This window comes from Nuphar pumila, chromosome 3, assembly GCF_984573655.1.
Source record: "Nuphar pumila chromosome 3, dmNupPumi1.hap1.1, whole genome shotgun sequence".
NCBI lineage: Eukaryota > Viridiplantae > Streptophyta > Magnoliopsida > Nymphaeales > Nymphaeaceae > Nuphar > Nuphar pumila.
In genome coordinates this window covers 103,364,305-103,376,844 of record NC_143251.1, presented here as the reverse complement: position 1 = coordinate 103,376,844, position 12,540 = coordinate 103,364,305, and the positions used below count along the sequence as shown (strand labels likewise).

Genomic DNA, 12,540 nt, shown 5'->3' with positions numbered 1-12,540 from the left:
GCATATCTATGAGTAACCACTATTTTCATTTTAGAACTTACGGCAATAGAGACCAATTTGAACATGTATAGCTTGAGTAATTCAATTTCAGAACTACTTAAGGCATGGTATAGTCTTAGTATTTCAATTTCAGAATTTGAGGAAACTTAAACATGGAACAAAGTTTAACATGTGAGTATTAACAAGTACTACTAGAGCGTCAACTTTCAGAACCTGTGATTCTTTAACAAGCACAAGGTTTATCGAACCCTGTACCACACTTTACCTTCAGCCGACATGAGAAATAAATTTGGAACTAATATTACTTTATGCAGGAAAAAATTAATTAGATTAAGCCATAGTCTGTGCAAGAAGAATTCTCAGTACCGGCCGTTTATTTTCAGTAACAGGAGTTTAGCATACACTTTACAAACTATATAGGCAGGAACATAATATGATAACTCTATTAGAATTTCAACAAGATTACAACACCATATTTTTTTGCATGGGGTTTCCTACAACCCTCATGACCCCTCCTTAATTAAAAAACCTGAAACCCCACTATCGGAAAAACCGAAATCCCCAAATCAGAGATTTGGGATTTCAGGCACCTTAACCCCACACCCACCCCTTTCAGAAATCCGAGACTCATAAATTGTAAACTCTCTTTATTATAAACCGAAAACCTCTTGTTACTATTCGAGAATCCCTATATCATTCGGATTTTTCGAAGCATTGGGGTTCCCGACATCCATCAAACTCCACCTGGTAACATGAATCTGAAAACACCCAAATCTGTGATTTGGGGTTTTCAGAAGCAACATCCCAAAAAGGGATCCGAGAAACGACACTTGATTTTAAGGGGGTTTCCGGCAGTCCACACACGCGCCGCTCGACACATGAGAACCCTAAAGAACAAAAATAGGAAATCCTACACCTCATGCTCAACCCATGACAACTCACGCAGAGAAAAAGGACAGTAAACCCTACCTTTTTCCGACGAGGAGGCTGCTGCTACCACGAGGGGAAGTTGGCCGGCCTTGATTGCTCCGCCGCCGCGAAATCGTTCGAGAGGGAGGGCGAGAAGGCGAGAGATAGAGAAGGGGAGATAGAGAGACAACGAGAGTGGGAGGAAGAGAGGAGACAAAGGGTGTAGAGGGAAGGGAATAACTAGTGTGAGAGAGAGATCAGTTAAATAGAGAGGATGGGGAGACAATTACAACACCGTGAGAAAAGGGGGTCGTGGTTGACGGTTGCATAGGCAGCTGCCTCCCCCCCTTCGCCCCCGCCTATTTTAAAAGAAATCGCAAACCCCCTCTTAGGGTTTGCGGTTTCTTCGACATATAAAATTTTCTTTTTAATGCACGACATTTTTTTATATATATACGGATTTGGGTCTTTCACCCTATGACCCGTGACCCATCATGGTTTGGGTCCAACCCTAAGCTGTCTGGATCCAAGAATCTAAATCTTTTTAATTTGGACCATACCCTAATGATTTCTATTGTGATATGGATCTACGATCCACCATGTTCATAGATTCATGTTAGAAATTCGGTTCTGCCATGGATCCAAAAATTTATCATCCTATTACAAAGATTTAAAATCTTCGGTTTGGATTCAAACGAATTACCATAGATCCAAAATAAAAAGTTTTTAATTGGACCCTCGCCACGTTTAAATCTCGGATGTCCAGGATCCAAACTTCATATAAGCTATACCAGTCCCACTAAAGAGTTGTAGAACCATATAGAGATTTTCTCATTAATAAATCGATCTAAACCTCGTGGATCCACTCAATTCGTCCCGGATCCAATATCACACTTGATCATGATACTGAGGATCCAATAACAGAGATCCGATCCATTTGACCGAAATCTTTTACCAAATATCCAATTAAAATGTTCGTGATCCTTAGCTAAGATTTGAATCGAATATTGAAGATCCAAATAGGATATCTGAGATCCAAGTACGAATAAACAATTAAAACAATAAAATATCCTTGTATCAGCTTAATGGCTTAGATTTGAAGTTTATTTATCTGGTAAAATTCATGGGTATTACACGAGCTATCTCGGCCTGTTGTGCAACCCTACTTATTGGTTATTATAGCATTAGTGAATAATAATTTGTTGTTTGAATTTAAAACAATTTACATCGAATTTCATCTTTACATCTAGGATATGTATAATAGCTATATATTTGAAAAATAAGAAAATTATTATTGCATCTATGTTTTTCTAAATTAATGATTTTAGCTATTAATAGTAGTATTCAATGCATAAATTTTGTCCTATCATACTAATGTACAAACATTTTGCATTTTTAATTTTAAAGTCGAAAAACCTTCCTAATTTTTGTTTTAAATATTTTCTAGACACTTTTCAATCCCCAGTTTACATGGACTTAAAAAGCTCACTCTTCTTGCTTTTGCTTCTCAATTGGGATTCTCTCTTTGGCAACTCTGGTTTAAGACTTCATATTAACTAAAGTGCTATGGAGCTTTCTTGAGAATACCTTTTCTTGAAAAATAAAGGTTGTGCAATCACAGTTGTTAAATAACGAAGGGAAATTTTTTAATAACAATATTTTTTTGCTAAATCTTAAAAGGTATTGTGGATAAATGAGAACTAGGAAAGTGTGTGTGTGTGTGTGTGTGGGAAGCTGTTGATTTTTCTAAGCCTCTGATGAACGTTATCAAATGCACCACAAATTTATACTAAGGTATTTAAAAAAGGCGTGGTGGTTTTGATGCATTAACTATCACTGTCATAGAGTAAAGGACACATCTACTAGTTGTATTTGGAAATACACAGTGCCTTTAAATGCATTTTCTTAATAAAACTACTAAAATTTCCACTTGTTAACTGTTGAATAGTGTAATTCATGAGAATAATGTAATATATGCATTGCAAATGTTAGTGCTACCCTTCTAGTCTTCTATATATTGTTTTTTAAGAAGGGCATTTTTGTACATAGGCAGGAGGTTAGAAAGTCAACAGTTTTTGTCCTTTTGTGTAGTCAAGAGGGGTCGTCCCCTATATGTTGTAAATTGTACTAGCTCCTTATTCTTTAACTAATGAAGTCCTCTCTTTGCTCCTCTCCTTTGTTCTCCTTTTATTGCTTAATTTGGTATCAGAGCCATATTCAAGCTGGAAAGGGATTGTGCGCTGAGAAGCTTTATTCTACAGTGTTGGATGTCTGCCTCGATTCTTGTGCTGCTGACATCATCTTCTTCAGTACGATTAGTGAAGAACTAAGAACTCCCATATATATTCAAGTATTTATAGTAGTGAGGGTTCTACGCTTATCGAAAAGAAAATGAGGATTCTATATGCAAAATGCTATTGTATCCCCATGCATTATTATAAACATGTCTGATACGAAAAGAAAGAATTTTATATGAAACTACAATTTTTTTTTCAATGTCTGGGTTTTCTCCCATTTCTTAGTAACTAGTTTGTCCCTTTTGAATATAAACGTCCAATTTATTTTTTCATTTGTGTATTAGAAATTACAAGGTGTACATTTTGTTGCTGATTAATTTTTTCTTGCTAGTAATTTTGAAACTAATCTACAGAACCAGTTTATATATTCTAAATTCTTCTCTCGGCATTTTTTCATGCTTTATGATATAGTCCTCTTGTTGCTTGCCCATGTATGAGTGCTAATTATGCTATTGTGTTTCACATGAAGGCTCATATCTGTAGGCATTTGCGACAAGAAGCACACGGATGCCGGTATCTAGTATTATGGCTGGATTGTGATCGTGAAGGAGAGAATATATGTTATGAAGGTGACTGCACCTGCCATTCATTCTCATATATTTGTTTCAATGGCTTGTCCCTGGTTTGTGGTGAACTTTTTGTAGGATCAAATATCGGACTCCGACAATTTTAGGCTCTATTTGTGAGCTGGTGTTGGGAGGGAGATGGGAGGGGCGATGAGGATTTACGGATTCCCTACCAGTCTCTACTGTTTGGGGTTTTAGATTTGGTGGAATTGAGGATTCACGGAATCCCCACCAGTCTCTACTCTTGGGGGTCTCAGATATGGAATAGGAGTGGGGAGGGGATGGGACTTGGCAAGCCTAATCTCCCAAGTTCAACTACATCCTCGTGAGGTTGTTGCAAAATCTGCTCCTGCTTCTCTCATCTCCCTACCTATCACCCCTCTCATCTCCCAACATTGGTTCCCAAACAGAGATTGATTGGAGTTCACTTCTATAAGTGTCTGGTGCCACATATGCTATGTCACATGGATATTGATGTGGGAACATGAGACTGTTAAATTATGTAATCAATCATGTAACGTAATATATATATTTTATATATATAAGGTAATACATGTACATACATTAATATATATGTATATGTATCTACTTATTATATATATAAAATATATATTTCTAATTGTTTAGCCGTAGGGGTAGTTTAATCTTTTTACACATATTCTTTTTAGAATATGTTTTGTAATTCTTTTTCTTTTTCTTTTTTATTATTTATTTTTGTTTCTTTTTGTAAAAGGTGGAAAGTACCTTGGAGGGGCCCACCATCTAGTTGTTGGCCCCCTTCCAACGGTCACATTTGTGACCGTTGGAGGGGCTCCAACAGCTAGAGGTGGAGCCTTTCCAAGGACTCCACCTCCTCTATTTAAAGGGGCTCTCCCCTTGTGTATTCCCATGGCTTTGGGATTATAGCTCAAGCTCGTTCTAGTGAAGCTTATGACTTTTGGGTTCGCATTTGTGAGTTTGTATTGTGCGCTTTGTGCACAAGTGCTCTTGTTGTGCGTGTGTGCTCACATTTATTTCCAAGAATATTGTTCTTGGTATTTTGTTGGAAATACTTTTACATGGTATCAAAGCCACGTTGGTGATAAAGGATCGTGGATTTATTTGTTGTTTGAGTGCCTAAAAAAGCATGCCTTCAGATATTTGAAGATTGAAGTAGTGGCGTTCGCTTCTCAAATATTTTGGAAGAATCTTGTGCAAGAGCTTAAAATCTTGTATTGGTGCGTATTTCTCCCTCTTTCTTTACTTCTTAATGGGTGAAAAAGAGTCTCATTTTGCTCTCGGCTTTAAGCTAAATGGATCCAACTATCATGTTTGGGCCTGGAACATAGAGGCTCACATAAAGGGGAAGGGTCTATGGGGTTTTGTGCAAGGCACAATTCCCGAACCAGAACAAAAAATTACCATTGTTAATGGGAGTGAAATCAAAATTCTTGATGGAGAAAAAAGAACCAAAGCTCTTGAAGAGTATTCAAAAAAGCATGAGGAATGGGAAATGAGGAATTTCAAAATCGTCTCTTGGATTTTTTCCTCCGTAGAAACAAGAATCAATGCAAATATCAAGTTCAAGAAGGCCTCTCAAGCTTGGGAATATCTTGAGAAGATGTACACGTCTAGGGATTTATCCCATAAATACTATATTCAAAGGAGGGCGCTAACCCTTCAACAAGGAAAAATGCCTATAAGAGAGTACTTTGCCGAGCTCTCTTCTATTTGGGATGAGCTTGCTATGCTCGAACCAAAATGGAGTAGAGAAGCAATAGATCTTCACCACAAACAATTGAAAGAAGATAGGTTTTTCAATTTTTTGAATGGGCTTAGGCCCGAATTTGAACAAATCCGGTCTTCCCTTTTATCCGCTTTCACTTCCCCTTCTCTTGAAGATGTAATTAATAAACTTAGTGGGGGAAGAGACTCGCATGAGAATTAGCAAGAACCATCAAGTGTTCTTGCTACTCCTCATATTGAAGAACATGAAGGTGCTAATGCCGTATCAAGACCGGGGAGTAATTTAAAGACCTACAAGCCTCCTCACTTCAAGAATCAAAACTCAAGTAGTTAAGGAGTAAAGAAGGACTATAGCAAGCTTACATGTTATTTTTTGTAAAGAATTGGGGCACATCAAACCTATATGTCCTAAATGGAAGAAAATTCTTGCTATGACCATGACATCTCAACCGGAGGAACGACCATCAACATCAAATGGGTCTCTTTCTCTTCATCAAATTGTAGAAGCTTTGCAACCTTTCCTCAAGGGAGGAACTTCCAGAGCCGCTATGTCTACCTCTTCTCCTTCCTGTAAGATATCTTGGCTTTTAGATTCCGGCGCATCTTTTTATATAACCCCAATTGTTTGTTCCCTTTCCGAATTTTCTAAAAATCCTCTTCCATCTTTTGTCTCAACGGCGGATGAAACACCTCTTGAAATTAAAGGAATAAGAAATTTTGAAAAACAAGATTTTTTTATCCCCAAAATCCGTCTTACACCTAAACTAAATTTAAATTTACTTTCGGTCTCTCAACTCTCGGATCATGGTTGCGATGTAAAATTCACTTATGATAAATGTTGGATTCTGGATCGCCAGTTCGGGAGATTGATTGAGGAAGGCTCTAGGAGAGGCGACCTCTACTACATTGACTTTTTTCAAGTTCCCAAGAATCAATTTTGTAATGCTATTCAAAACAAAGATATTCATGTATGGCATAAGAGACTGGGACATCCCAACATTGTTAAAATTTTTTATTTGCCTTTTGTTAAACATCTTTGTAAAGGGGATTTTGTTTGTAATGATTGTATTCTTGGGAAAATGAAAAGTCTACCTTTTTCTCAAAGATCCATGTTTTCAACAAAACCCTTTGAAATTGTTCATTCCGATGTATGAGGTCCCGCTCCTGTGATATCTAAAGGAGGATTCTCGTATTATGTTATTTTCGTGGATGATTACACTAGGTTTTGTTGGATATACTTTCTTAAACATAAACATGAAGTTTTTTCAACATTTAAAACTTTTCATATGATGATTTTAAATCAATTTAATGGAAGTTTAAAAATTCTTAGGTCTGACTCTGGTAGTGAATACCTTTCAAATGAATTCAAGAGTTATCTTGATAAAATCATGGTATTCTCCATCAGAAATCTTGTCCAAAAACCCCACAACAAAATGGGTTAGCCGAACGGAAGCACAGGCATATTATAGAAACAATTAGAACCTTGCTGATTTCGCAAAACATTCAAAAGAAACTCTGGGCTGAGGCGGCCCTTACCTCGGTATATCTCGTAAATAGACTTTCATCGAAAAATTTGAGTAAAATTCCTCCTTTTGAAAAGTTATATGAAAAAGAACCTGATTAGAGCAGGTTAAGGGTGTTTGGATGTAAGTGCTTTGTCCTTACAGATAGAAATGATAAGCTTTCCCCCAAAGGCCATCCCTTGTGCCTTTCTTGGGTATTCAGAAACCCATAAGGGTTTTCAGTGTTATGACATTAAAAATGCCAAACTGTATGTTTCTAGAAATGTGAGTTTTTTGAAAAATCTTAGTGGTTTTGAAAGTTCAGAATCACATAATGAAAATGTTGACTATTCTTTTTTATTTGAACTATTAGCCAAAGATGATGATTCTAGTGATGATGAGTCAAATCATAATGACTCAAGTGATATTGATATTGAGGAAATCTCCTCACACCAACCTATCAATGAATCTAGAGATCCCATCACCTATATTCATAGAGATAGAAACACCTTTAGAAGTGCTCTTGAAAGATATGATGATAGTCTGTCTATTCCTTATGGAGAGAAAAACCTTCGTAGAACCGAAAGACACAGAAAAGCTCCATCTAGGTTCATATCGTATGACTCTTTTTCACCCAGATATAGCGTCTGTCTTAGTGCCATTCATTCTTATGTAGAACCTAGAAACTTTGCGGAAGCCAGTAAAAGTCCGAAATGGATAGTTGCGATGGAGAATGAACTCAGAGATCTAAAAAAAGCTAAGACATGGGCATTTCAAGATCTTCATAAGGGTAAGAAAACAATTGGGTGTAGATGGGTTTTTAAGGTTGAAACTAAGAGCGATGGATCTCTTGAGAGATATAAGGCTCAATTAGTTGTCACGAGTTATAGTCAAGAGTATGAGATTGACTATGAAGAAACTTTCGTGCCTGTGGCCCGAATGGTCACTATTCGATGTCTCATCATTGTTGCATCCATTAACAATTGGAACATCTATCAAATGGATGTTAAAAATGCTTTCTTGAATGGTGATTTGAATGAGGAAGTTTATATGGATGCTCCACCTGGAATGAAGACTCCCAAAGAGAAAATGCTACGTCTTAGGAAAGCACTCTATGACCTAAAGCAAGCCCCTAAGGCTTGGTATGATAGGTTTAACTCAGTAATGTTGGAAAATGGATTTTCTTCTTGTTTTACTGACACAGTTTTGTTTGTTAGAAAATCTAATGCAGAGATTGTGATTTTGTTGTTGTATGTGGATGATATGCTCATCACCGGAAGTGATTCTAATGGGGTTAAGAGTATAAAATCAATTTTAAAAGATAAATTTGAAATGTCTGATTTGGGTTTTCTAATTTATTTTTTGGGAATTGAAGTAGCATACTCTCATAGAGAGTATTTTTTATCTCAAACAAAACTTGCTTCTGAGATCATTGACAGGTCGGGTATTATAGATGAAAAGGTTTGTGAAGCTCCTATCATAGTAGGAGCCAAATTAAAGATTGATGACAGTGTTCCCCTTTCAGATCCTACTCCCTACCGACAACTTGTAGGATCATTGATGTATCTGAGTATTACCAGACCAAATATCTTTCATGCTGTGCATACTGTAAGTCAGTTTCAGCATGCACCAACATCAATCCATATGAGTGCCATCTTGCGAGTTGTAAGATACATAAAGGGTACTCTAAATAAGGGAGTTTTTCTGTCCTCTTCTTCTGATTTAAAATTAATTGCTTATACTGACTTTGATTGGGGAGGTGACCCAAATAACCGTCACTCCACCACTGGTTTTTGTATGTTCCTAGGAGACTCACTGATTTCGTGAAGATATAAAAAGCAACAAAAAATTTCTCTATCCTCGACAGAAGCTGAAAATCGTGCCATGACGACTACTAACATGAAAATTGTATGAATCCATCAGTTGCTAGAAGACATGGGGATCACAATAGAAGGGCCCACCAAGCTATGCTGTGACAACAAAAGTGCAATTTATATTGCGAAAAATCACACTTTTCATGAGCGGACTAAACACATATAGATGGAGTGTCACTATGTTCGTGAGGCGTATCTCAAAGGAGTCATTGACCTTCCATATGTCACGGCAGAATATCAGTTGGCGGATTTCTTCACTAAGCCTTTGTGTGCTCCGCGCTTCAACTTCCTTCTTAACAAACTCTCGGTCATCCTGCCCTAAGTTTGAGGGGGGGTGTTAAATCATGTAATCAATCATGTAATGTAATATATATATTATATATATAAGGTAATACATATACATATATTAATATATATGTATATGTATCTACTTATTATATATATAAAATATATATTTCTAATTGTTTAGCCATAGGGGTAGTTTAGTCTTTTTACACATTCTTTTTGGAATATGTTTTGTAATTCTTTTTCCTTTTATTTTTTATTATTTATTTTTGTTTCTTTTTTTAAAAGTTGGAAAGTATCTTGGAGGGGCCCACCATCTAGTCGTTGGGCCCCTTCCAACAGTCACATTTGTGACCGTTGAAGGGGCTCCAACGGCTAGAGGTGGAGCCTCTCCAAGGACTCCACCTCCTCTATTTAAAGGGGCTCTCCCCTTGTGTATTCCCATGGCTTTGGGATTATAGCCCAAGCTCGTTCTAGTGAAGCTTATGACTTTTGGGTTCGCATTTGCTCATTTGTGAGTTTGTATTGTGCGTTTTGTGCACAAGTGCTCTTGTTGTGCGTGTGTGCCCACATTTATTTCCAAGAATATTGTTCTTGGTATCTTGTTGGAAATACTTTTACAGAGACGATGCAAATAAGCTTGGTACGACACCATAGTTCTCAAAAATTAGGACACAGGGACATGACAACACACAAACATAGAGATGTGTGTGTGTGTGTGTGGGTGTCAGGGTTTGTTCTATCACTGATGTCCTCAAGTGTCCTTGTAGGTTCATAAGCTTGTTAGTCTTTGAAGCCATGGATCTATCTAGAATCTTGCCGTATTGCCGTTTCTGAGAAACTGCTTTAGATATTCCTTTCCATCACCATATTATCCATTTCCTCCCCCATGTGCTTCTTATGACTTGTTAGAGGGAAGTATGCATTTAGTTATCGGACATTTACTCATCAAGATAATGAGAACATCCCAAGTTTATTCTTAACAGTCTTGCCTTGTCAATGATTTTTAGCTTCATGATTCCTTGAGCCTTCAATTTCGCACCTGCAAATATTATCCCATTTAACCAAAGTCGTGCTGTTAACCTCTTATCCACCATTTGAGAGGAAATTCCTGAAGTTTGTTCTCCAAGGTTGAGATGGTTGGATTCAGAAGGTTGAAACATAGTCACAGATATTGGTGATATTTTCAAAATATCGCAATATTATTGCTATATTTTCATCAAACGATATTATAGGTAAAATATCGTGATATTTTGAAAGATTGCCAATTTGATAATATTATCAATTGTTGTTATTATTTTTATTTATTTTCTATATCTTAAATGTGTTTTTCTTATTTATTTTGCATTTTTACTTGTTTTGTTTGTGACTATGGTTGCGTCTTATATACTGTTCTTAATGGAAATCCACAAAAAATGGCATCCTGTTTCCTCTTTGATGTGTCCTTGTGACAGATTAAAACAAAATTATCACGGTGATTTTATGCATTGTGACAATCCATGGGCATTTCTGTAATTTTATAAAGACTAGATGACACATTTTTTAGCTGTACTTTGGAAGTGTGTAATGTGTTTTTTCCATATCATTTATAAATTTGCTAGGAGTAACTTTTGGGAGAACACATGCACGCCTGCACACACACACACACAGTAAAAGAATAGTAGGTAGGTAGGTAGGAACCAGCAATTGTACGAACAAAAAAGGCCTAAAATAGTACTTGGATAATGAAAATCAATGGCCGTGCAAAAGCAATCTTTAGCAATGGTCAGAAACTGCTAAAGACCTCGTTTTGCAGCAGTTTTTGCGTAATCTGATGTTCTGCGTCAGTCTGCATGGGTTTGGATCAAACCTGGTTCATACCTACCATTTTCCTATATGTGTGTGGGTGTGTGTATCTTGATTATCGATTTGATACTTATGTGGGAGGGGACTAGTTTTTGTGTGTTTATTGGTTTTCAGTTGTGTTCTTAAACCCACAACTCATTTTACTTCTTGTTGGGACTCCTCTTAACCAAAACAACCTGAAGCATTGTTCTTAGGTTTGAACCTATGTAACACAAACTCTTCTAACAGGGCACCACACCTGTGTCACACCGGCACCCGACACTTAGACACAGCTTCCTTTGTGTCAGGTGAAGTCAACCATACTGAAGTCCATTTCTGTCCGAAAGTAGATTCAGTTAACCCTAACCAAATTCAGTTTTATCTATATTATATATATAAATACATAAATGCACACACATACACGTAGTGTTCACTTAAAACCGTTAATATATATATATATATATATATATATATATATATATATATATATATATATATATATATATAGGGGAATGAAAACCTCCCTTAATGGAAACCCTCCCCAATGAATTTTTTTTTGTTTTTTTTTTCAAAATTCCAACTGGACAGATGTGTTCAACATGATTGATTTACTATAAAGACACTTGGATCATGAATTTTGGATAGAAAAAATGGTATTTGGAGTCTCAAAAATTTATGAAAATTGTATGCCGTTGATTTTGAAACTTATAAAAACCTATCCATGCATTGGAATCAAATGTTCCAAGAACTGATTCCTACAAAAACAAGCATATAGATCACATATGTAAGGTTGGAATTAAAAAAAGAAACACCAAAAATCCAATAAAATGTCCATTAGGGAGGTTTGGGAGGGTTTTCCATTGGGAAGGTTTTCATTTCCTTTATATATATCCTCCCCGCACCCTTGTGTTAAATTATGTATATATAAATATATATATATATACATATACTTATATATATATACATTAGTATATATATATAAGTATATATACGTATATATGTATATATACATAATTATATAGCTTTTTTCTGTTTTGTATAAACCAAAAACCCGATAGGGGTGTTTTGGTAATTCCAAATGTACTTTTTTGTTTTTTCCTTTTCTTTATTTTTTCCCCTTTTTCTTTTTCTTTTTTATTTTCTGTTTTTTGCTTTTTGGAACCATAAAGGGGCCCCACCCATCTAGTCGTTGGGGCCCCAACAGTCATATTTATGACCGTTGGGGCTCCCAACGACTAGAAGGGAGCCCCCTTTATGGTCCCTCTAAAGTGCTCTCCTCCTCTATAAAAAGAGGAGGTTCCCCCTTGTAATGGTATGGGTTTTCACACCCTTCTCTTCCTTTCTTCAATAAATCCAACTTATGACTTTAAGTCATTTTCTATATTTTTGAGTTTTTGTGTGTGCACATTTGGTGTTTGTGTTCTTGGCTCTTGTAGTCACTCTTAAAGAGTGACTTTTGCCCTATTGGTGCTTCCGCCTCTTTTCATTTCATGGTATCAGAGCTCGGTTGGTGATTGGGCTTTTCTTTTGTCATCTTGGAAAGCGTGCCTCTCAAAGT

General features: G+C 36.5%; 1 protein-coding gene across 2 annotated transcripts in view; it reads left to right on the top strand.

Annotated features, from left to right (window-relative positions):
* The window catches only part of LOC149843183 (DNA topoisomerase, type IA, core), a 59,363-nt gene that overhangs the window by 15,233 nt on the left and 31,590 nt on the right, over positions 1 to 12,540 (top strand). For both annotated transcript variants that reach the window (XM_089999635.1, XM_089999636.1), the window contains exon 5: positions 3,676 to 3,775. In XM_089999635.1, the coding sequence (XP_089855761.1) occupies positions 3,676 to 3,775 (100 nt within the window). The remainder of the gene's footprint in view (positions 1 to 3,675; positions 3,776 to 12,540) is intronic.